This window comes from Leuciscus leuciscus, assembly GCF_965113295.1.
Source record: "Leuciscus leuciscus genome assembly, chromosome: 5".
In the NCBI taxonomy this organism is placed as follows: domain Eukaryota; kingdom Metazoa; phylum Chordata; class Actinopteri; order Cypriniformes; family Leuciscidae; genus Leuciscus; species Leuciscus leuciscus.
In genome coordinates this window covers 31,505,069-31,531,617 of record NC_138729.1, presented here as the reverse complement: position 1 = coordinate 31,531,617, position 26,549 = coordinate 31,505,069, and the positions used below count along the sequence as shown (strand labels likewise).

Genomic DNA, 26,549 nt, shown 5'->3' with positions numbered 1-26,549 from the left:
AAAGATGAAGTTGACGATCGCCATATTTGTAGTGAACGCACCTAGAGAGAAATGCACGTAAAGACATAATCAGAGAGTTGCCTTTTTCTTTTCGTTTTGAATTATTTCGTTTGAAGACATTTCAAGCTTTGTGTATTTGATGTATTTATCATGTCTGTGTGAGGCATACACTGAGTTTCGTTAAGTTAGGAGGATGAGATGCGCTCCAGCTGACGTGCAATGCAAGTGACCGCGCGGGCGCCTCCATGATTAGTGTCTGTTATATTTGCTTCTCTTACTTATCTCTTAAATCCAGCAATTGGTTGATGAAAAATTTATTAAAATTAAGATACAATTTATAGAAAACGAAATTCACTTTAAAGAAAGGTTTTCTACTAAACAAAACTTAATGAAGTGGTCAAAATCATGTCTGACCCACTCCATATCCATCTCTCGATATAATGAAGATCTCGATCTTACTCGTGCTGTTCACTTTTCATATTCAACATAGATGGAAAAAAATAACATTAGAATATTTTAACAAATATGATACTAAATGAGATTATTTAATAGCTACAACAGTATAGTAGGCCTATAGACTCTATTTGTACAAATTGCTGCACATTAATTTAATTAAATGAAACCTTGTAACGAATTCACACTGTAGGGTAGACTGTGTACAGTTGAGACACCTTAAATAACTTGCGTTCGCAGCACAAGTTGTGATTTTTGCTGTGCACTTGCATATTAGTGTCAGCTGGGAAGGAAATATAGAGACCAGACCTCTTGGAACTTTAATTTAATACATAGCGTTGGTAAAGCATACTGAAATTACATCCCTACAAATGTATTAGGCCCTACTGAAAATAAATGTATCGAATTTAAGCAAAGTAGCCTAAATGTTAAGACTGTAAGCCCTTTGCTTTTTTCGTAGCCTATAAAGGATTCTTATTGCCGACTTTGTGTTAATTTAATCTGTAGAGGATTTTTTTAACTCAAACATTAACACTGAAATAAATGAAACTAAAGTAGGCCTATTGTAAATTTTTTGGCACACCACGACGAGTGGCGCTATGCATTGTTCTAAAGCCAGGTTTTATTCTAGCATGTTGAATTAGTGTTCGACAAACGCGGCGGCGCGTTCTTTTGAATGAAGAGCGCTTCTCGCTCGTGTGAGCGAACACACACTGGAACGTTAGGCCATGTCGCAACGAGTGAATCGTGGCCGAGTGGTTGAACTTACGTTACGATCATTTAGATGACACGGGTTCGAAACCCGAACTAACTGAAACTACTGATATTTTTATATTAGCCTATTAATGCATTGTATAGTCTATTGTTGATGCATGAGAGATTTGTCTATAGTTCTAAAACATAGTTTTTTGCTTATAGCCTATTTACAATATAAAATCACCATGCATTTCCATTTTACACCAAGGAACAAATATTATACAATGACTTTACTTCTGTAACCTATAATAATTCCAATCGTAATTTCAAAAGCAGTTCTGTAAAAAAAAAAAAAATATATATATATATACGTTTAAACGACAAACAATAAAATCAGAACCAGTATTCTGTTGCGTTCATGGTTCCAGTGGCAGTAATGCATCCACGGCTTTTCAAAATGTCACAAAGCGTTTTGAGATTGTTTAGAATTAAATATTGAAGTTAATAATGAAGTGTTTTGGCACACCACGACGAGTGGCAAACTCTTTGTTTTGTTTTGCAAACTCAGCTAGCCTGTGGGGGGTTTGGAGAAGGCAATAGTTGCTTTATCGTGGGGGTGCAGGACAGAGGTGTTAATGTTCCGTCTTTCATATGGAGAGTGTCGGAGCCAGCCTGATGAGCAGGCAAAGGCAAAATTCTAAGGATTAATCTCAAAATCTCCAAAAGTCCATAGCCTATGTACAGTAGGCCCCATATCTTATAAAATTTTATATTGTAGTTTTATTGATTGTATTTAAAGGTTTTCCACAAACAATTTCAATTTAGCAGCTCTTTAATTCGCGACCCACCTCGTTTTATTGTAAGGTGAATTCAGCAAGGCATGTTGTATCTTTGAAGGAACAAAAGCTATTTGTTACAGTTTTTTCTTCGTGATTTGTGTGGATGACACACAGCGACATACAGTATTATCAGCTGTATGGTGTTTTTTTACGCTGAAATGCTTAATTTCGAGAAAGACCCGTACCGCGCGCAGTGAGGGAGACCAAACTTACAAAAAAAATATCCAGTGCGAGAGAGGCAAAGAAAAACGCATGTTCTTAATTTATGTTGCTTTGAACTTTTTTCGTTTTGTACCGTTTTAATTTTTTCATTTAGCTGCAATTTCTTTGACAATAGAAATTTAAAATGTTGCAAGAATAAGATTCTGTGTTTCTTATTTTGCATCACAAAGGGAATAAACTATCAATGCAACCCTGTTTAAATAAATAAACTGTCCCGACACTTTATTCATAGCCTACCTTGAAATGTGCGATGGGTTTTCAAACTTAATTAATTTTCTTTTACATTTTCATTGTTTATTTTTTAATTGAAAGCAATACTGTATTGAAAGTATTTTTCTGATTTGTTCGATCTGTTTTGAAAAATGTCTTCCGTTGCTATGGCCGGGTATAACTGTCAGTCATCTCAATCTCGTGAATGATTCACACACACACAAAAAAATAATTTAGCAGATTTATATTTTTACATATTCAATCAGTCTCATTTTTGTTCAAATAATGAAATATATATATATATATATATATATATATATATATATATATATATATATATATATATATATTTCATTATTTGAACAAAAATGAGACTGATTGAATATGTAAAAATATAAATCTGCTAAATTATTTTTTTGTGTGTGTGTGAATCATTCACACACATATATATATTATAAACAGATAGGAAACTTATCTTTTAAAATGCCGCAGTTGCTGCTGTTTTGCCCTGTCACTTGCGCCACCCGGTATAGCCTATAGAGCGACTTTGAACGACTTTGAAATTCGACTGGTTTATTTTTTCTGCGGCAGTAGCCTAATAGGCATTGTGGTTGATTATTTATTAAAGAATTCAATTGATAATCATAACAACAAGTAAGCCTATTTAATTCTGAATATAACAAAGAATGCTTAAACCGACTAACATCGGTTAGTAGCCTAACTGCAAGTCCTGAAAATGTTTTAATTTTACGGTAAATTATTTTAATTTATTTCACTGTTATGTTTCAGTTAATAAATCTACAAACACATTAAAATAACACGAAGTAAATGACAAGTAACCTATTGACATAGCCTTTCTAAATTATAGAAAAACTGGGCACACAATGTTAACGTGTGTCTACTTTTTTTAAATGTAATGAATTTGAATTCGTTTAACCACAAGATTTATCTTGAATTTATCTGTGACCTCAGCTCAGATTACTGCCGCGGCAGATTACGTCATTAAGAGAATAAACTGACACTTTTCAAAGTCTGTGATTACAGCGCCACTCAGCGGTAAAAGGCAGCAAATACACATCCCAATTTTGCCGCCGCGGGAACAGCGGCGGTAAAAGTCTCATTCTGGTTGTCCACCATCTGTACTAATCACACAGGTACAAGCGGAAACCAGGGATAACGCGGATATTACGTCATTGACAGGCGGCAATGACCAGGGACGAGCCATTATTTAAAATGAGAATTTCTTCTGAAATTAAAAATCTTTGGGAACCTTTGGGATTTGTAAGTACACAACTGCAGGAAATATATCACACTGCGCAAGTGATTTTTGGATATTTTATTACAACAATCTTACATATTGCACCTTTAAGCTAACATGCCGCTTTTGGTAGCCATTGTTTATTTACGCTCTTGCATGTTTCCGGAAGTCACACACAGATTATCATTAAGACAGTATTTAATATGGTACACCCCTTTAATCAGGCGATATTAGACATTTTTAAAATGTCTAATTAATAACAGACAAATGTTGGATGTTTAATTTTTCATGCTCATTCTCATTTTTACATTTAGATTACCTTTGTAATCATAAAACTCACTTAAAGTTAAGCTAAAAAATGCAATAACCCTTAAAAGTTTTTATTTAATTTATTTAAAGCAGAACTCGGCAACTCTAGCGAACTCTAGTCACTTCTTCGCTGATTTTCCCTTTTGTTGTCGCATGTTTTCCCCACGAGCTCCCCCTACAGCTGTGGGGGGGCGTATATTTCACAACAAGGTCGTAAAAACTCACTTGCGGCGGCCTCCTCCCCCTCTCTACCGCTTCTCATGTGCGTTTGTTTTGATCGGAGCAAGCCAACTGTATCGCGTGGAGCTATGTCTACCGAGGTGGGTAATCTGGTGATACATCATACGTGCGTGTGTGTTTATGTCGAATTGCCGTAAAGCAATTCGTGTTTCGCGCTCGTTCTCGTTCTAGTTCTCGCTTCTCACGAGACTTCCAATTTCTATCTTGCCGGGACGGTAGTCCCCAAGTTGCAAGGTTGGTTTTCCGCCTGGGAACGCTGGGGGGAGCTGGGAAAGTCACCAATATCACCAGAACAGGTTGTTTAACCATCCAAATGATTTCTAGACAGTTTTATTAAGTTAAAAAAGTTACCAAGTTCTCCTTTAAGTAGTATAGGATTGTATGGAAAAATAGTATAGAATATAAGCCATAATATAAAATAAGAAATGTATTTTCAGTTCAGTGCAGGACATTCCATGGGTGTTATGGTTTTTATACAGAGCTAATCACATTTTCTAACCCCTAATCACAGAAAACGTTTTAATAAAAAAATTTTGGGGGATGTTTATTTAGCGTTTTGAATTAAACCTAATTACCTGGGCCTGAAACCTAAATACGCACCACAATATAAGGACTTTGGGTCCTCATAATGTAGGTCAAACCAGTACTGTTTTTCTTGTGGGGGTAGTTTCAGATTAGGCACAATGTAGGAAAAACCAGACCCACGCGTGCACCCCTGTACTCATCATTCATCATCCATTCAGCATGCCAATGTAATTAAAGAAAGTACAATTACAGTTATACTCACAGGAGGTTGGTAAAGTGGAGAAGAGAGGAGAGGAAATAGAGAGGAAATAGCGATTTCAGACAAAGGAAGAGAGGACAGGTGAGGGTATGAGATGGATAGAGGGTATCAGAGAGGGTTAGAAAAAGATTAGAGAGAAGGAAGAAGGCTGTTACAGGAGGAAGTGGATAATCAGAAGAGGAGGCTCCTCACACGTGCACCTGAGCAGAGAAAAACACAAATAAGTCTCTCTAAAACCTCTTCACCTAAAGACCTGAGAAAGTCATCTAGAAAATCATCTGATCTGACTCCCACTGCAACACTGCAATTACTATCACTGTATAATGTCCAATTCCCTTTCCATTAACGTCTATTGTTTTTTATTGAGCTAATGACTTAATCTATCCCATAGCCAATAAATTAACTCTTACGTCATCTTTCTGTATCTTTACATTTTCATAAAGCCATTTAGTGTGTTTATTCTTGTTTTTCTTGTGGGCACTAACAGAAACATTTGGAGAATAAAAAAATAAATAAAAAAATTTGCTTTATCTATGAATCGGTTTCTCAGCTGAAGACTACCCAAATGTTCCTAAACTGAGGCTTTGTAATATTTAGCTCACTTTTGCAGACAATTTTGTCCCTAAAGTTTACCTAAAGGCTGATACAGAACATGACTTTAAAATCTGAACAGATTTTAAAACACTAGGCATCATAAACTTGCTAACTTGTGAATGGATACAGAGAAAAACTGCATCATACAGCAAACGACTGAAGATCACACACTACCAGACGTTCAAGTAATTCCAAACACAACAAACTCATACAGAAACATACAACACATTTATATGTATGACAAATGAAAACTATATGTATTCTAAAACTGGCTCCTCCTACTGAATGGAATGAAAGTCTAAAGCTAAAATATCAGTCTGCCCTTCATTCATTATGCGATCTGTCAACGCTGACTGCCGAAAATCTGCAGACTGACTCTGACTACCCTTATGAAAAAAAAAAATATTTCCCTATACATGGATGATCAATATATAAAATGGTTTAAGAGTATATTTGAACATATACCGAATAATATATATTATATGATATAATATATTGTCGCTTTTCATATATTGAAAAATATGTGACAATATATTTACTAATATAGCCTACCATAATGTATGTAATTTTATATTCGTGTAGTGTATTCCAGCCTTAAGTAAACACACACACACACACACACACACACACACACACACCGCACGCACGCACGCACGCACGCACGCACGCACGCACGCACGCACGCACGCACGCACGCACGCACGCACGCACACACACACACACACACACACACACACTTGTGATGAGTCTCAGTCGCAATAATCAAGCAGCGAGAGGAGATTATAGAAGATCAATACAACAGCAGATAGGCTAATCCATGACATTAAATCCATCCATGCATTCATCCCTCCTCACATTAACACAAACGAATAAATGGACACACAAACAAGCTCAAAATCACAAGGCCATGAAAACTGGCTTAGTGCACAGTGACCCATAGAGCTGGATTCATGTAAAAAAAAAAAAAATCAGCAGACAGTTTCTGGACAGGCAGATAATAAATAAGCAACAGCACATGTAGAGAGGGATGAAAGAACATCACAGACGTGAACAGAGGGGAGCAAGACATGAGGAGTTTCAAAGCAATAAAGAAATAAAAGAGATGGCACTTATGACTGGCACTGAAGGGATGGACAGATTCCAGCTCCAGCAGAGAAGTTCACGCTGACATTAACACCAGGAGTGACAGATAAATGAACAATTGATGGGCAGGTGCATAAAACCATTATGAGTCATAGTGAGGAGTCCCTGCTGGACACACACTGAGCTCCAGCACACACACACACACACGCACGCACGCACGCACGCACGCACGCACGCACGCACGCACGCACACACACACACACACACACACACACACACACCATTATTTGTGACTGAGAGTATAGCAGTATATAGAGTTTGGGAGTATACTGTAAATACGACCCATAGACTGCATACTGTCCAGCAAGTCAAGTGAACTTGACTATATTTGTCCTTCAGTATATAGTCAAGAAACACTCTGCATATTTAAGTCACCCATTCATCTCTATCTGTCTTACTATAATATACTATCATTCAAATGTTTGGGGTTGGTTTTTTAACTATTATTATTATATATATATATATATATATATATTTTTTTATGTTTTAATGTTGGTGAAATTAATATTACAAAATAATATTACAATTGGAAATAAGTGTTTAAAATGTAATTTATTCCTGTGATGGTAAAGCTTAATTTTCAGAAACCATTACTCCAGTGTCACATATCATTCTAATACTGATTTTGTGCTTTTTTTGGAAACCTTGATACATTTGTTCAGGATTCCATGATGAATAGAAAGAGAAAAGAACAGCATTTATTTGAAATACAAAGTTTAATTAACATTATAAATGTATTTACTGTCACTTTTGATCAATTTAATGTGTCTTTGCTGAATAAAAGTATTAATTACTTTAAAAAAATCTTACTAACACCCAAAAACTAGACAGCATTAATATTCTGATTATGAAAGCGGCATGTAAACATATTAATCTGATTTCTACAACTAGCCACAATGAGATTAAACCAATATTTCAGTTTAGAAATCAGAGATCAAATGGATTCATGTTGGAAAGGTCACATGTGACAGTGACACACAGTTTCACCCAGCTGTCTAAGTTCTTTGTCTGTGTACTCCGGTTCATAAACCATCTAATTTTCTCCTCCAACTTCAAAATAGTCTGGCATCGTTGTTTTACCATTTTATTGTAAAGGGCGTTTGACTTTACATGTTCGCATTGTAAACACTGGATCGGTGCTTCCGCCTACATCACGCGTGACCTTTCAACGTGACTAAAGCCTAGTTCACAGGATAATTAAGCCGATTTTAGCCCCGATTCACCCCTTCCGACAATCTTAAGGATGCTCCGATTATCGTAAAATAATCTGATCAAATATTCCTGCCGTGTGTGGTGTGTTAAGACTGCTCTCGTCTGCTCGGAAGGACGTCGGGACAGGACGTCGGGACCGCTCCGATCTCAAATCGGGGATATCCAACATGTTGGATTTATTTGGCCCGATTTCTTCTCGTGTGTGGTGTCCCCCGAGCACGCAGCCTGTGGACTGTGGAGTGTAGCCAATCAGAAAGCGAGGTGACGAGGCGGCGAGGAAACACCGGGAAATATAATCAAAACAGCCGGCGGCATCGCGCACCAGAAAGTCCGGTGGACGTCAGAGATCATCGCCTTTTCTTTTGATAACGTTTTTTTTTTCGGTTAAAAACAAACTACAAACTATTGCCACTGCATCCTCTTCGTCCGCCATGATTGTTTACTCTGAAGTCACGTTTGATCTCGAGGTATTTTGCGCGATTTCCCGTCTGATCTGGGAATGCTCGGGAGTCAAATCGGTTCGTGTGTGATGTGTTGATTTTGCCGTGTGGCTGTGCACCACACACTGTACGACCAAAACTGTTAGACCTGTGATTTTTTATCCCCGTGTGTGGGGTCTCTCAGGTTTGGAAAATCGGCCGACAATTTTAAAATCGTCCCGTGTGAACCAGCCTTAAGTAAAGCATGAAGTAGTGGACGCGCATCGAAGAGCTAGTGCAAGACTTTGTGTGCTTAAAAAGTATATACATTTTATTCATTTTTTTTAGAATATGACTGCTCTTTTTGCTAGATAAGACCCTTATTCCTCGGCTGGAATTGTGTAGAGCTCTTTGAAGCTGGATTGAAACTGCAATTTGGACCTTCAACCCGTTGATAACCATTGAAGTCCACTATATGGAGAATCCTGGAACGTTTTCCTCAAAAACCTTAATTTCTTTTCGACTGAAGAAAGAAAGACATGAACATCTTGGATGACGTGGGGGTGAGTAAATTATCAGGAAATTTTAATTCTGGAGTGAACTAATCCTTTAAGTCTTTCCCTGGCCCTGTGAGTGTTGTCAGCAGCAGGTGTGTGTATGCTTGTGTGTGTGGGGGGTTCTGCAAGCTCTAAATTGCTCTAATAAAGTGTGAAAATAAATGTTTTCTGTGTGCGAGAGACTGCAGCTACCCACAGGGACACCGATAATTGTGAAATAAATCACTCTCGCAGACAGACGCACACATACAGAACTCTTAAATACATAGACACACACACACAGAAATCGACAAGCAAGCACATATGTATTCACATAAAAACACACAAATTCATTCTCTTTCACTCTTTTTGCTTAACAACAAACAACTAACCAAGACAGCTGGGTAAAGCAACACAACATCTCTAACTAGCAGTAAAAGCAATAGAGAAGGTGTAAATGTGTGTTGCTTGCAAAGTTCAACAACTGTTTTCCATAGGTGCTAACCACACACAGAGAGCAATGAATGTGCAGTATGCAAACAAAGGTCAACATTTTCCATTACAGTTCAAAGAAACCTGTCTGCCAGAAGTCAGAGTGGAAAGATTGCTCTCTGCCTTTTAATACACTTTCATTAGATTTGTTTACATTGCTCACAACCAATATCCATTCCAACAAGTCTGCTGTCTGTGTATGGAGTGAGGAGGGAGAGGGAAGAGAGAGGAAAGGAGGAGGTCAGAGAGGAGGAGGGATTATGTGAACTAGTTTTAGAAAACCCAAACACCAGCCAAATGTGGTCAAAATGTTCACAAACATAAACATCTGCTCAATCGTTTGTAACATTTTGGCGAGTCTGAGACCCATAATGCCTGAATCTCACTAACTTTGTTGTATTTCTGGGTTTGTTTTGGTGCTGCTCTACTCTGTTCCACAAACTGACACACTGTGTGATTATTTTGTCCAGATGTTGCAGCTCAAATTTCAGATCCTAGGTATGTTTAAATTACAGATCGGAAAGGAGCAATTGGTCTGACTTTCAACACAATCAAAAGTGCTCTAACATTGCTTTTCTGCACTTCCTGATCTCTTTCTTTGTCACATTCCTTTTCTAGATTGTTTAGTGCTTTTGAAAGAAATCTCCTATGCTCATCATTTGAAAAGTAAAAACAGTAATATTGTGAATTTTATCTATTTATCTATTTTAATATATTTTAAAATGTAAATTATTCCTGTGATGCAAAGCTGATTTTTCAGCAGCCAATACTTAAGTCTTCAGTCACATGATCTTTCAAAACCATTGTAATATGCTTATTTGCTTCTCAAGAAACAGTTTTTTAAAATGATTATTATCAGATAATATTTTTGTGGAAACCTTGTCTGAAAAAAATATAGAAAGTTAAAAATGACAGCATTTATTTGAAATAGAAAATCTTTGTAACATTATAAATGTCTTTAAAGACACTTTTAATCAATTTAATGCATCCTTGCTGAATAAAAGTAGTAATTTCTTTCAAAAACTTCTAACTTTTGCAAAAAATATATATAGTTGCAAAATTTTGTATGCCAGATTAAAACTAATTAATCCATATGCGTGTGTCCATTTAAGTGCTACTGTCATGTGTCTTCACCTCTCATCAAGTGCCGTTGAATTCCGAGTTTCTAGCTTAGCAACTTCCTTTCTCGCTGCATCCACTCCAGCATCACTTCTTGCATTTGCTGGATTGAGCAGATTGAGGTAGGACTCAGCGTGGAAGGAGACGGGAGGGTTTTCTGGCTGTCCTGCTGGAGTGGAGGTGACGGGCTGGTCTGAGCGAGGAGTGTAGAGGTTCTTCAGGTTGAGAGAGAGAGAACGAGTGGGCAGACTACTCCAAACTGATTCTTCTTCTAGAAGAGAGAGATTCAAATTTAGGGCATAAAGTAAATGTCTTAATAGCCAACCTGAAACAGTCAATAACAATAGGGGATGTTACATTATGTAAATGAAGCTTATTGCAAGCTTTAATAAAGACACTCAAGGGCATAATGGTGACATACATTTTAAATAACTCTAAATGACAGGTCACAGCAACCACCACTGCACACCACCACCACTGCACCAAGCATAAGCTTATGTACTACACACACACACACACACACACACACACACACACACACACACACACACACACACACACACACACACACACACACACACACACACACACACACACACACACACACTCTCTCTCTCTCTCTCTCTCTCTCTCTCACTCTCACTCTCACTCTCTCTCTCTCTCTCTCTCTCTCTCTCTCTCTCTCTCTCTCTCTCTCTCTCTCTCTCTCTCTCAGAGTGAAAGTCGGCAAGGAGCCCAGTGCTGAAGAATCAAACCTAATAAACTCCTGCACTAAACTCTGAAATAGATTAGTGTACACCAACCAACTCAATAGCATCCCAGCCTGCCAAAAAACAATGTGTGCGCGTCTATGACTGTAATGGTGTGCAATAGACTACCCACTCTTTCAGCAGACTGGGATCTGAAAGTATTTTTCCCATTCATATTCTTAGCAGAAAAATCTTAAATAAAACGTTCTTAGCTATAGACCAAACAAACTAGCTCATAGATAAATCACAACAATATAATGTTTAACTGAAAGCAAAATCATAAACAATGGTACAATATAAACTATCAGTAATTAATTATCAATTTAAAATACAATATATATTTTTATAAGTTTATTGCAAAATATTCAAATATTTCATTTGTGAAATACTAGTTTTTAGTAAATTTTAAAGACTAATTTTCTTCGATCATTTGCAGGGCTTTATGGGAGTGACTCATGGGTAGTGTTGTGAGTCTTACTCTGTGTGGCTCCACTGACTCTGACCTCCAGTTGGCTGAGGTGTTTCACCAGCAGGGATGTATGTTGCAGTAAGTCTCGGTTCTGCAGCAGCAGCTGGTGAGTTCTGGCCTGCGCCTCCATGCGGGCAGCCGTCTCCGCGGCCAGCTGATCCTTTAGGAGTTGCACCTATAGCAGGGACACGCTCAGTCAAGACTATAAGGAATCACGCCAGTCTTAAAGATATGATGACTTACAAGTAGGATATGATCTGAGGATTATGGTGAGTGAAACAAATCTTAGATCAGGTAATCAAAGTCCTATAGAGTTGATTCTCTAACTTGTGTTGTGTGTGTGTGTGTGTGTGTGTGTATCAGAAGCAATGACAGATATCAAACTTTTAATCAACTAAACACTATTAATCAATACATTTTTAAGGAATCTAAAGTGGTTTGCTGCATAATGAAAGAGACCTTTGTTTTGTTGACTTCATCATTTGTGCAGAAGTTTGGGAGGATCAGCCCACAGAAAGGAAAATATCTCTTAAAACGTTTTGCCTTCAAGGTCTATCGCTATCGTCAATGACAATATTTGAAGATATTTCTGATATGTCTGCTAAAATGACAAAGCTGCTCATTTTAAAACTTTTATTTACAGAAACTAATTGTGACAATATAATCAAGTAATTAAATAAGATAGTAATACAAGTTTTAAATTTTTTTACACTTTATTTTTTAGCAAGAAATAAATTATATACATTTGTTTCTATATTTATAATTAAAACAATTAATCAAATTACTTATGATTTGATAAATGTTCACAACTTTTCCTGGTCTAGACATCACACTTTTAAAATTCCCTCATGCAGAATAGGTTGTCCAAGATAATGAGTAGCCAGATTCTTAAATAAAAATGGCATTTGTGAAGGGAATGAATTAAAATACGAAATATGATTTAAAATATCTTGGTTTTTTGGAAAACTTCAAATATTTAAAAACAAACTGCTATCCACAATCATTTAGTCTCACTTGTTAAGACATTTTCTAAAGAATTTTAGGAGAAACATCTGAGAAAAGGTTAATACTTAAAAGAAACTAAAAACTATTAAGTCCAATGAGAAAGAGCAACCTCTGGGCAATATAATTTTTCTCTTGGTGGGTGGTGAATGCACATCAATCTCCTTTTCCAAGCTATTGCTATGCAGTAGCATGACTGTGCTGAATCAGAGCTGGGAGCACATCAGCTTCTTCTCTCTCACACAGGACATTATAACTATAACATCATCTGAACCTTATACAGTATGCCATATGAGAACAAATATCATTAGTCGGAGACAGAATGACAAAAAGGACCCAATAAATGAACAGGCGAATTAATGAAGTGGCAGAAGCCTGGTGATTGCCCATATCAGCGTTGTGTTCTGTCTCCTCTATATTTATCTTTGCTTCCTCTATATGGTGAATGATTTGGGCTTATATAGTATGTGAGAGCTTTTAAACAAAGGCTATCAGAAATCATTTCAACAGAGAAAAATGAATAGGGTTGTGGAGAAAAGCTGTTTTCTGAGTGGAAAGCAAATTATTGTGAAAATGCCTGAAAATATGAAATCAATTGCTGCATTTTCTATGGAGTTGTAGCCCCTTCTAGTGTCAGGAAAGGGTAGAAGCAACATCTTACCTGTGCTACAGCGATCTGAGTTTGTTGTTGCTGCTGTAGAAGCTGTTGTTGGAGTAACTGCAGGTGGTGATGGCTGGCCAAAGGTGTGAGAGTAGGAGAGCAAGGGCTGCTGGGGGATAGCGTGTAAAGAGAGACACTCTCCAGGTCTTGTAAAGACTGAAAGAGGGAAAATGAGCATAAGAGAGAGAAGAAGAAAAAATATATATCACTAAAAACTTTTTTTCCCCCTGAGAAACATCAACTTTTGCAGTTTACATTAGTATTAATTTTGACAGCTATTTTTAAAGTCTAAGTTAAATATACTGTATGTATATATATATACCGGTATGCGTCCACACCAGCGGACGATATCGTTCTGTTAATTCCAGTTTTGTCATCTGCCGCTTTAAATGCTCGAGCTCTTTAAAGCAGGATGGATTCTGATTGGCTGTCATTGTTCTTCATCAGCTGGAAAAATCGTTTGAATGTGATTTTAACAATATCGTTTCTCTGTGGCGTTATTGTTATTGTTGTGATGTAGACTCTGCTATTCTTTTTATTCTTCTAAGTTATATTTAATTATCCTGCATAATGGTTAAATTGATAATAACAATATTTTTGCTCAATATTGTAATCTTGATTACTGATTATGTTTGTTGTCATTTAAGATTTGTTGTCATTTCATCAGAATTATTGCACTTTCACCTATTGGCACAAATCAAAACAATGTCAACTCATTTGCATGGTTTATTTTACTCATTTACTCATCTCGTTTAATGACAGAGAATATTGTCATATAAATGAACATTCTCTACATTATGTAAACTGGTAAAACTCAAGCTTCTCTCAAAAGCTAAAACAGTGAAATTCCTAATAGTGTATATATTTAAGACAAAAGCTCTGATTAGGAGATTTAAACTCTTGACATCTGGCAACCCCAAGCATGAAAGCTTGTGGAGGCTTCTTAACAACAGTCAATAATATTTTCCTGCTCGTTTTTTTATTGAATCAAATATAGAGAGATTTTGGTTAAGTTTTATGTATTTATTTACAACATTTTGGTTTTGTCCATTTTAGAAATTATAATATTGTATGTTAGTAGTCACGGTTAGTGTTTAATGATGTCAGTGTGTTGCCTGGTCATTGTCGTGTCTTTAGTCATGCAAAAAGAGAGCAGAGTCATTAGTTTGTGTGTGTATGTGTATTTTTGCATTAAGAGCACTTTAATATGTGGATCTACAGAAGCAAAGGTCAACTCAAGTGCATTCATAAAAAGAGGAACATTTACAAATAACCACATTTAAACAAACACACACACACGCACACGCACGCACGCACGCACGCACGCACGCACGCACGCACGCACGCACGCACGCACACACACACAGAGAGAGAGAGAGAGAGAGAGAGAGAGAGAGAGAGAGATAGAGAGAGAGAGAGAGACAGTAATTTTCTCTAAGTAGCTTTACTCTGTCTGTCATAAGAGGACTGAGACAGAGACATGGCTCTAGGGATTTGAACATCAAAACACTCTCTGCTTTCTCACCTAATGATATTTTCTGTCACCACCTCTGAACATTACCCTTACACAAACCTTTATACGTTATATACCAAACATGACACATCATAAATCAATCTAAAAGCAGTAAAGGAAACAACACAATTACTCTTTCTGTGCAACATCCAATGTTAACCACTAGAAGGAGCTGGAGGTTTAATTTCAGGAGTATATGAGAGGGAAGAGAGGCAGAGGATGGAGGTAGTAGCACGTCTGCTAAAGAAACACTTCCAGTATGAAACAGTCTTTTAATGTCACTTATCTCCATTGTGCACAGAGGCATATCTTCCATGAGCAGGATGGCCAAGTCATACCAGTGAGCAACTACATAAAAAAAAAGAAAGAAAAGAAGCTACAACTATGAATGTTCCCATTCTGTCTTCATTTATCCTCCAGTAGATCCATTTGTCATGAATGTCAGCTACAAAGCTAATGGAACACCACTGGATCTTTGATGTTTGCTAGACAACGAACACATGAATGCATTATGAATGGACTGCTGCTAAATTATTACATGTAAAATGAATGAATGCATTATCTGCTTTCAACCCATATGCACTGGGAATTTCTGTAAGGAACTGCAGAGAGATATCAAACATCAAACCATATTAAGTTTGACTTTGTTTAATATATAACTTTGACCTTATTTAAATAATCCTTATGGCTCTGTCCTCTCGTATAATTTACTGTATGAACTTCTAAACAGGACCTGCAGTCAAATCATCTTGAATGGTCAGTAAAAAAAAAAAAAAAGAATTAATAAGAAATTAAAATAATAACAATATATTATTTTAAGTGAAAAAAAAAAATCTAAATAATTCTACATCATGTTAATATTTGTTGTAATAATTTGTTTAAATGTGTGTTTAAATGCCTTTAATTAATGTTGGTTTTGCTTTCATTTACTTAAAAAAAAAAAAAAAATTTGTTTGAAAGAAATTAATACTTTTATACAGCAAGGATGCCTTCATCAAAGATTTCTGAAATAAGTATTGTGGTTTCCACAAAAATAATAAGCAGCACAGCTGTTTTCAACATTAATAATAAAAATTAATGTTTCTTGAGCACCAAATCAGCATATTGATTTCTGAAGGATCATGTGACTGAATACTGGAGTAATGGCTGTTGAAAATTCAGCTTTGCCGTCACCGGAATAAATTAGAATAAAATAGAATAAACAAAAAAATTAAATAGAAAAGTGTGACCCTGGACCACAAAACCAGTCACATGGGTCAATTTTTTTTAATTGAGATGTATACATAATCCGACAGCTGAATAAATAAGCTTTCCATTGATGTATGGTTTGTTAGGATATGACAATCCAGCACATGAAATCCCTGTCTCAAGGCTTGGGGCTGTATGCTATTGTTCAGTTCAGACAGTGATAAGTGGTTAAAGTCATATGAAGATTTTGAAAATAGTATGCAGGCCTGGGGCATCATAACAGTTTAACTGAGGCTACGTCTACATTAATCCGGATACATTTGAAAACGGCGTTTTCGTTTATAAACGCTCTCCGTCCACACTAGCGTTTTCAAGCGTTTTCGGACGTTTCAGTGTGGATGAGAAACTTTTGAAAAACACCTGAAAACGCTAAATTCACCTTTACTGCGCATGTGTAAAACCCCACAAAAGCTCACTGATATGATTCAGATGGAAAAATAAATAATGAAGTTATCGCGCAATTCTTCTGACAGGATAATTTTATTTAGTAAAATATCTCACCATTCACTGATGCGTCCAGGTCGCACGCAGATACCATATGTTTGGTCTAAAACGCGACTGCTCTCATGTATCACCGCAGGACAGCAAATGTGAGTAAATTCTGTCATCTTTGCAGGACTGTGATATGAAGAGTGTGCAATGTAGAATATTTTTAGCAACAGTGTGAAAGTGAATAGCACATAACAGGCACAATACTGGTATAAACATGAATATCTATTGGTACAATATGCGTCACATGACTAAATTTACGTCATCGTTTTTAAATCCCTCCGGTTTCACAGTCCACACTACAACGCAAAAACGGCGTTTTCAAATGTATACGCTTTGGAGTGCGTTTTCAAAAAGCTTCGTTTTCATTAATAAAAACGCTGTCTCAGTGTGGACGGAAGGCCAAAACGGAGAGAAAAAGATGCGTTTTCAAACGAAAACGTATTAGTGTGGACATGGCCTCAATACCCCGAAGGAGGAACAAGGTTGAGACAAAGGGGTAAAAAACAGAAGAGAGAGGAGGTGAAAGGGGTTTCCTCTTCATTTATAAACAGCCATTATTTCCAGCTGACGAGCGATACTCAAAAGACGTCTGTGGGGAGGAATGATGCGAGGGCTTATCTTCTGCTAAAACACTCAGTCATGCTCATACTCCAGATCCATCTCACCTGATGGGTTTGTCCAGGTTTCACCATGTTGAGCTCTGACAGGCTCTGAAGAATGTCATCCATAGCCTGCTCACTGAGCTTTGGGGAATGAGACTCCATTCCAGTGACATCATCCATTCCCTGTTCCATCCCTGTCAGCTGACGACCTGTAAACAACAGCAGCATTTTAAGAATATGATGAAACTAGTTATACAACAATGATTGGCACGTTTAAACATCACATGAAAAATATCACTGAAATGCTGTACTCGCAGCTCCATAGCTTTGATTTATTCTATGATGACGTGTTTTAAGGAATGAATGCTCAGATGTTATGGCATGGTCTCACCTTCAGGGCTGGGCTCTTCTCCAGACTGATCGCTTTGGCCGTCTGCAGGGCCGTCTGGCTGCTCATCTGAATTCTGCTCAGCGTGCTGCAGACTCAGCTTATGGCACACCTCAAACGCCTGACCGACCGTCCGCACTATCCGCATGGCCTGACTCTGAGAGGGGAGAGAGGTGAAAAAGAGATTTAGAGAATCTTATATGTACAAGATAAACAGTATATACTGTACCTTATATACTGTATAATCCTAAAATACACTGACCAAAAATATTTATAAAATATATAGTTTTATATAGTTTTCTTAATATTTCGGTCACCATATTGCAGGATAGGTTTTTGACATGCTTTTCTTGATTTTATCATATAACTAACTTTGTATTAGTTCATTCTGTGCTACTACAGTTCTATGAAAAAAGCAAAGGGCAAGAATTGAGAGGAAAAGCAGAGACAACAGAGACAAACAGGTGAAGAATTTCATGGTTAAGGGCTTCGCTCAAGGACAAGACGGACTGAAAAAAATGGCATACATGACATTATTCCTTGGTTCGGGGCAGAGAAAGAGAGCAACAGAAGACCATTTCTTTTCTTTCTAGGTGAAAGGAGACTCTACCTTCTTTTTGGACTTGAACACATTGCATCTAAACAAGTTGCTGGATCCATCACGAGCAATGTAGCTGAAAATCTTCAGATCCTGAGAATCATGGGATACATAGAAGATCCTTAGAGGAAAAAAAGAAAAAAGAATAAAACATAGGCTAAACATTAATACATACGGTTGAAATACAATTGATTTTGTTACATTTTCTGTGTCTCACCTGTATATGGGGTCGTGCATAACCAGCATCTTGCTCTCATCCCACGTCCACTCTTTCCTCTGGAGGTCAAAACAAGACAAGTGTTAGGGTCTTGTTATGCATGTGAACAAACATATAAACTCATAATTTCTAGGACTGTAGTTATACAGTATAAGGATATTCACATAAGGTCAATGTGTGATGTCAGAGGTGTAGGTCTGATGACACGTGCCTTGGGTTTCTTGCGCAGCACCACTTTGACCCCGTCTACAGAAACTCCTATGCTCACTTTCTTCTTCTTCACGCTTTTTGCCTTGAACTCGTACTGCAAGGGGAAAAACAGAGTCATTTAAATGCATAGAGATAGGCCTACTTTTTTAAAGATCAAACACAGGACCAGATCACATTTTCTAATGGTTTCCATCAAATTTTTTAATTAAATAAATAAATAAAAATTGCACTTAACATCTATTTGTCACACTTTAAGATGCAGACTGAAGTCCTGGGACCAATTTTAAATCAGTTATTTACAATTAGCACATAAACCGCTAAATTATGAACATAGAGGAATCAACAATCAGTCCTGCCATATGAGCCTAACTAAAAGTAAGTATATCAAATTATTAAAAGTAAATACTTATGATAAGTATTTATCATAAACAACAACTTTTTTAAGAGCAGAAATATTATTGCAATTTATAAGTGAAATATTATTACAATTTAAAAAATGTTTTCTATTTTAATGTTTTAAAATGTTATTTATTCCTGTAATGGCAAAGCTGAATTTTCAGCAGCTATTTCTTCAGTCTTCAGTGTAACATGATGTCCTGCAAAATATATAAATTTTATAGAATATAGAATTTATAGAAACAGCATTTAATAGAATTATTTGTAACATTACATTACTGTCACTTTTGATCAATTGAATGAGTTCTGACCCAAAACGTTTGAACAGTAATGCATGTCAATTTTCCTTTTTATTATTACTTTTTTACGAACTCATACATTTTATAATGCTGTTGTATTTTATAATGTAATGTATGTTCCAAGAATGCACTGCAAAGAGCTTTGTGAAAAAAAAAAAAAAAAGATTCAAGATAACAGACGAGTCGAGAGAAATGCATATATCTGTGTATTTATGTTTTGCTTATTAGAGCATGGAGCTGATGTGTCAACACCAAACTACTGGAATCAGCTCTGAGCATTATTACCGTCTCTTGTCCACTTTACGCAAGGATAGATATTTGTGTAATGTGCATGAGTGACAATTAAGAGTGTTGTTGCCTATTCGTTGCTGGTGTTTCAAGTAAGTCTTTTATGAGGTTCCATATAGATCATATATGTAGACTAGAGTTTGAAACAGAGCTCATGGCCTTTCAAAATCTTTACTGTCATCTTCCAGGCCTACAGGGTTTTAAAAAGGAAATAAAACCCGTTGTAAATGTCGAAGACTGAAAACTGGGGTCTCACTTGGGAGCCCCAATCACCTCTGAGTTGTAGAAAAACAACCAACAGAATTGGCAAGTGGAATTTGCATGCCAAGCCACTCCCCCATACATACGGGTATATAAGATGGCGGCACGCATCCACTCATTCAAATTTTTGCTTTGGAGCCAAGTGGTTGCGTACAGCGATCACTCTCTTCCAATCGTCTCACAAAGAGCATTTCCTGATTCTAAAAGTGCTTGCAATCGAGAGGAGATCTCTCTTGCTGGAGAGAAAGCACCACCTAATACCTTCACGAGATTCTACAATCTCCAGGTGGAGCCAGTTTCTTCCCATGTGTTGGGTACAAACAGGTAATGTGCAGGAAGGCTGGCTCGGTGTCTCGCTTGCAACGCCATTCCCCTTTAAGGTGGGGGATACGAGAGACCTTAGCTGTGGCGCTGAATGGCTGGGATCCCTGTCTAGGCTCCTCAGCATAAACCTGAATGAGTGGATGCAACTTGGCATGAAATGATTCCTATTGGGTTATCTATTCTATTTCTAATTCCAAATGTCTTCAGTCTGAATGATTCACATTGGCACATTTTTAGTCTTTGGGTTCTTTAAAACTTGGTGCATGAATCATTTCTGCTGAAAGACATAGTATTCATTATTGAAATCAAGTCCTGGACTGAACCGAGAGAGCTACTCATCCGCAGAAACATTATGCTGATCTGTCCATCTTTTGAAGACTAGAGGAAAACAAGGACCAATGGTGGAAGCATGAAGACTGTATGAGATGCACTACAGGAAAAGGACATGACAGGTCTGTCCACGTGTGCAGGTTACAAACCTTTAGTCTTGCTGAAGAGCTTTAGTGTGTTGAAGTAGCTAAAACTTTAAACTACCTTGTCAGAGTTAATCAGCTTCATGGCTCCCTATTAGAACTAGAAGAGATGCTTATTTTCACATAGGCCACTCGTGTTAAATTACTCTATTTGTAAATTGCTTTGGGCTATAGCATCTCTTCAATGAGGAAATACACATTTGCCTTATTACAGCAATACATTTAGTTACAAATCCATTCAAACATAATGTATAGTAGTAGCTAATTTCCGCCTTTTGTTTTTGTACTTTAAAAATGTTATTCAGACGGTACTCTACTTAACCAGAATAAGTTGTTTTGGCGAAGTGGTTGATGCTGACTTTTCTGTGACAACATGCATTTGTGGCTTAGTGTGTGCTACTTATAACATTTTAATGGCTAAAGTCTGAATACACTGTATTCTGTACAAAATGTGCTATTATAATATGTGTTTATGCATGGTTAGTAAAAATAACATATATATTTAAAGGAGAATTTATTACTTTTCAAATTATACGTAGGAATTTGTTATTTAGAATGAATTCAAGGAGCACAGTAAATGTCAATGGGAGATTCTTAAGGTACATTCACATTTACTGTGCTCCTTGAATTCATTCTAAATAACAAATTCCTACGTATAATTTGAAAAGTAATAAATATAAATTCTCCTTTGAATATATATTTTATTTAAAAATAAAAAATTCTTAGTGAATAATCAGAATAATGAAAATTGCATGTAAAAGGGAGTGAAGAGTTTTGCTTGTGTCATGTAAACATCTTACTGCTATTAAGTCCTTACTCTGATTATTGGAAATATATTGTTATTATATTCAGTGGTTCAAATTCGACAGAAAATTCGACATTTGACATCTGGGAACGGCAGGAATATCAAATGTCTCCGACCCCCGATGTCAAATGTCGAATTTTCTGTCGAATTTGAACCACTGAATTTATGGAAGCGAATTTGTAAAGCGAAATCAAATGGACTGAAAATTGCCTGTCGAATATTTTCGGTTGTATTTTTAAACAGAATGAACATTTTGGAAGGGAAATCTGAAAGGTGAATATGGATTATTGAATTTTTAATAATGAAAACGTGTGTGACATGTTTTGAATTGAAATATTCACAGCTTAAATATACAACCATGTTGAATTTCACCCCATAAAAATGCAAGCCCTAAAAATACAATGCAATTGATATTTTTTCAAGTAGTGCAATTCAACAAGCTTTTTTGTTTCAAAAACATTCGTCATTATTTTACTTCCATACACACGTCATCAGTGCGTTTCATGCTCAGTCACCGATCACACAACTGAAACAGAAGCCACTTTTTACAGTTTCTCCTAAACCAAAACAAGGAGCTTCGTTCACACCATAACTGTAATTTCGATGGATAAAAGAGATATAAAAGAGGGATAAAACCCGTGCCGTTATATTCAGAGCGGTTTGTGACTAAAATATATGCATTTCAATGGCAACACTATCAATGCCGGAATGGATCTGCAGCAGTCAGGTGATACAGGTCTTTAAGCTGTTTACATTCATTATTATTGTAATGTTATGTGCTTTGAGGTAGCTATGAGGTAGTTTAACGCCATCTCTCGTGAAGCTTTTTGTGTTTTGAAGGAGGCGTGGCTTTGGAGAGCACTCTGAAGGGAGGGTAGAATGGCCCTGTCCCAAATGGCACACTTCATGTGCACTTTCGTTCTTGTGGACTTACAATGGCTGCCGCGTGCGCGTGTCCGTTAAGTCCGTGAGACCACAGTGTGTCCCATTTGTCATTTTTAGATCTCAGAAGGGTGCTCGCGAGCGCCCCCATATGGTCGATTTGCGCCCTTGATGCGCACTTTTGCCGAGCCCATGCTGATGCGGGCTCCACAGCAGACTTCTTCCCAAAAGTCAAAGCGGCATTACGTCACGAAAGTGCGGACTCAGAGGAAGACCGCGAGTGCTTAGGGTTCCATTTGGGACAGGGCCTCTCTTATGCTTTTATAGCTAGCTTGCTATTTCTAGCCTCTCCAAAAAATTGCCTACCCTACCGTTAATATTTGCCAAACAACTGTTATGTCCAAGGACATATATATTTATTTATTTATTTATTTATTTATTTATTTATTTATTTATTAATTAATTAATTAATTAATTAATTAATTAATTAATTAATTAATTAATTAATTATTAATTTCTCTTTCTCTCTCTACTCTCTCTCAGGCCTAATCATCAGCACCTGTAACTATTTTGTGAGTGTGCCTGAGACGGAAAGTATAATGGGGCCGTTCAGTGTTTGCAGCAGAGAGACACACTTCTCCCCTGCTCCAGATTGAACTCTGTTGTGAAATATGTTTGCTTCTGACATTTAGAGACCGTATTTGTGAGTTAGCGGTGGCTAACTGAGTTTAGCTGTGACCTGTGTTAAGTGATCTTGATCTCACTTCAACTAAAAATTAAGCAGAAGGAATTGTGTTCCTGTTAACCTGTTAAATAATTACTATTGTGAGGGAAGCCGTAGGGGAAGAGTGCCTTTTTCTTTTAATACTGCTTTTGTCCCTGTTTTTGTGTAGCAAGGGTTTTGAGGGAAGTTTCTATTTGTTTAACCTTTCTGAGGTTAGTTAGGACTCCTCTCAAAATTAGTTAGTGGGCTGTTTTGTTTGTTATTTTAGGCCTTGCTCTCCCATAAGCCATTGCTCCCTAGTAACCTATATTCTTTATTTTTATTTTTTTTATTAAATCCTTTCTTTGATATATATCATCTGGTGTCTTCTTTATTCTGGGACAGAGGATTGAAGTGTGTTCTCACCTTCCTCCCTTTAAAAAAACCCCCAAAAAAACCTTTGTGACCTCCCCTCCCGACCCCTAGACGGTTAGGGGAACATAACAACATTTAATTCAAATGTTGACTTAATCTTTCATATTTGGCCACTTCTTTACGATAGAAATGCGAAAGCCACTGTAATTTCTTGAACAAGAATATGTGGACATCAAAACATGCTAACTCAGAGCGAGGGTTTAAACTTTTATTTTGAAATCGCGATGAACAGTTTGCATATCAAGATATTGATGTATTCTCCTTGTTTTGGCGTAGGTTTATAAATGATTTACCTTTTGTGAATTCACAATAGCACAATGCTATAGTATGTTTTTTAAATGGTTATAATACACCATGCAGCCTTAGAAAACGGTCTAATAATGCGGTTCATGGATTCTCGTCCGTGGAATGCGCCACTTCCGGTATTTTACCGATATTCGACACAAGTAAATTGCAATCAAGGATTTTTTTTTATTTATTGAGTACTCGAATTTGATCAAGGAATCGTGACAGCCCTAGTTTGGAGAATTTGACAGCAGATTGTTTGTAAACGAGGCACAGTGTAATGGAGAGTTCGTAAAGAAACTTTTGTTGACAGATGAAGCAGTCAGCTGTATTGGATCTGACAGCAGCTGCATCACAAACCGTAAGTAAACGATTTCATAATGCTTTGTGTGTGTGAATGATGGATTTATATGGATAATGTTTTCAAAAGCACTTACTCGCGTGCAATAACGAGTGGGCGTTGGTACTGTTCCTATGCAATGACATTAGCCAATCTTAACAGTGGCTGTTTACTGACAAGCCTTAAAGGAGCCGCCCCTAAAAAAAACAGATCACTTCAGACAGAGGGTCAGATATTTAGGGTTACAATGAATGTTTTTAGTTTTTTTTCACTATTAACATTATAAGTGAACATATTAAAAGAATAAAAAATGTATCTAAATTAATCTGTGTACATCACAAGCACATGCATACTTTGGTGAGTGGAATAGATGCGATTAAAGTGTTGACATGCCTCTTTACTGCAATTAAAATTGGCATATGGCACGTATTTTACTACGTTTATGAGCTTAATCGTATCAATTTGATCAAAGTATTGTGCTTACATGGGATTAATCACTGTATTGCCAAGGGTGCACGTAAACAGAGTCAGTTTAAAAAAACGTGTATGATTGGTCTAACATTTGCATACGTCTTTGCATATATTTAACAATTTATAGTCACTTTTACACTGTACAAAGTTTCAAGTCTGAGCTTATCTAGGCTAAACACTATTCTTTTGCTGCCTTGCAGTTGATATTTCTTTCAGTTAAGATATTGATTTTTGATTGTATATTAATGATTTAACTTGGAAAACATAAGGTACAGTATTAAGACTACACTACAGCTTTCTAAAGATGTAATACTGCGGCCAGACCTTCAAGAGCATTGAAATGAATGCCCTCTGACCAGAGATGCGCATTACTTAGTATGCATGCAGCCGTTTAGGACCAAGGACAGCTCAAGACCAAACAAAATAAAAGCGAAAGGAAAAAAGGTGTGAGCCAAGGGGCAAGACATGGCCAATAGTGAACAATAAGGCTACTTGTCAAATGCTCACCAATTGATCATTCAGCCTTCAGGGTTTCTCATTCATATCACTCTAAACAGAGTCAAAAAGAACAAATAAATAAAAACAAAAACAAATAAATGTAACGTTATGCTATTTAACACTTGCTTTTTCCTTTGCACTTTCGATACCACTTTTGGATACCACTTTAACCTGTCGTGTCTTGAAACGGCTCCTGACTGGTGTTACGTGACCTTCTGTATAATTAGCAGTGGTTGTCAGTATCCAAAGGCCACATTAAATATTAATGCACCCTTCCCGTGTGTTTATGTGAGAAAGAATGAATAGGAATGCAAGTCTCAAGATCTCAACAATGACCCCTATCCTTGCTGGATTATGTGATGTGGTAATCCCCAAAATTATTGATTTAATATTTTCCAAAATATAAAAGTCTCTGATTGTGACATCTGGAGAATGAAATACTACTGTGACACTGCTGATTATTATATACTTCATACTGCACATTTTTTTAAAATAGTAGCATGTGAAGCAGTGTGCAATATACAATATGTGCACAATTATTTGAATACATTATTGAAATTTGTAATCCAGTACAAGTATTTAGCATTTTATGCAGTTTTGTAAAACATGCCTTAACTTTTGGCAATTCAATAAATGAGTAAAGAAGAGCTTAAAGAAGAAGACTAAAGATCATGGTTGATATCATGTTTATTTGTAACTTAAAAAAAAAAATCGAATTTGTCTGTAGTCCTGAACCACAATTAGATTGTGAGAAATGATCTGAGCTACGAGCAATAATTCAGCATCTTTAGAAGTATTAAAAAACAAGCTTATATAACACCCACTCCGATGCATCTCTACTAATAGGCTAGCCTTACACCTTTGAGGAAGTGGCAAATCTCGGCTTAAGAGTCACATCTTTATGCAAGTCTTAAGCACATGTAGCAGTGAGCATTACTGCATTTATGACCCAACACTTTGAAGATTTGCTTGCCTCATGACAACATCTCACTTAAATTGCTCCACTTTTGCTACATTTGTGCAAAAAGTCAAGATGTCAAAATCGAACTAAAATGACTACTTTTTTTTTTATAATTCACGTTTTGTGTCAGCATTCCTTACAGGACAAAATGAGTCTGCAAGAATGAAATTTTAATCTTATCGCTCAAGTGCAAAGTGCATTGAAATATTTAAGATATACTGCATAGCCATTGTTCACTGTGCTAAGTTAAAAGCTGCAGCTGAATGCAGCAGAAAATAAATAAATAAATAAATAAAATAAAACTAAATAAATCCCCCCAAACCAAGGGGGTCAGACTTCAAATTCAGGATTAAGAGCTGAATCCAGACATCTGCTATAATCCTGTCTTGCATCTATGTCTAATTTCCATTTTATTAAAAAGAATCTGCATAGTGCCCATAGTACTGGGCTTAT

At 36.7% G+C, this 26,549-nt stretch overlaps 1 protein-coding gene across 2 annotated transcripts in view; it reads right to left on the bottom strand.

Moving 5' to 3' along the window:
- LOC309498334 (carboxyl-terminal PDZ ligand of neuronal nitric oxide synthase protein) overlaps positions 1–26,549 on the bottom strand; it is a 52,307-nt gene that overhangs the window by 7,839 nt on the left and 17,919 nt on the right. Inside the window, exons 3-11 of one of the 2 annotated variants that reach the window (XM_082169041.1) lie at positions 18,677–18,769; positions 18,466–18,524; positions 18,261–18,369; positions 17,654–17,807; positions 17,326–17,471; positions 13,408–13,563; positions 11,754–11,919; positions 10,542–10,797; positions 4,620–5,211 (exon numbers count right to left, since the gene is read on the bottom strand). In XM_082169041.1, the coding sequence (XP_082025167.1) occupies positions 5,163–5,211; positions 10,542–10,797; positions 11,754–11,919; positions 13,408–13,563; positions 17,326–17,471; positions 17,654–17,807; positions 18,261–18,369; positions 18,466–18,524; positions 18,677–18,769 (1,188 nt within the window). In that variant the 3' untranslated portion in view covers positions 4,620–5,162. Of the gene's footprint in view, positions 1–4,619; positions 5,212–10,541; positions 10,798–11,753; positions 11,920–13,407; positions 13,564–17,325; positions 17,472–17,653; positions 17,808–18,260; positions 18,370–18,465; positions 18,525–18,676; positions 18,770–26,549 lie in introns of those variants that run through there. The other variant, XM_082169040.1, reaches the window with a different exon arrangement.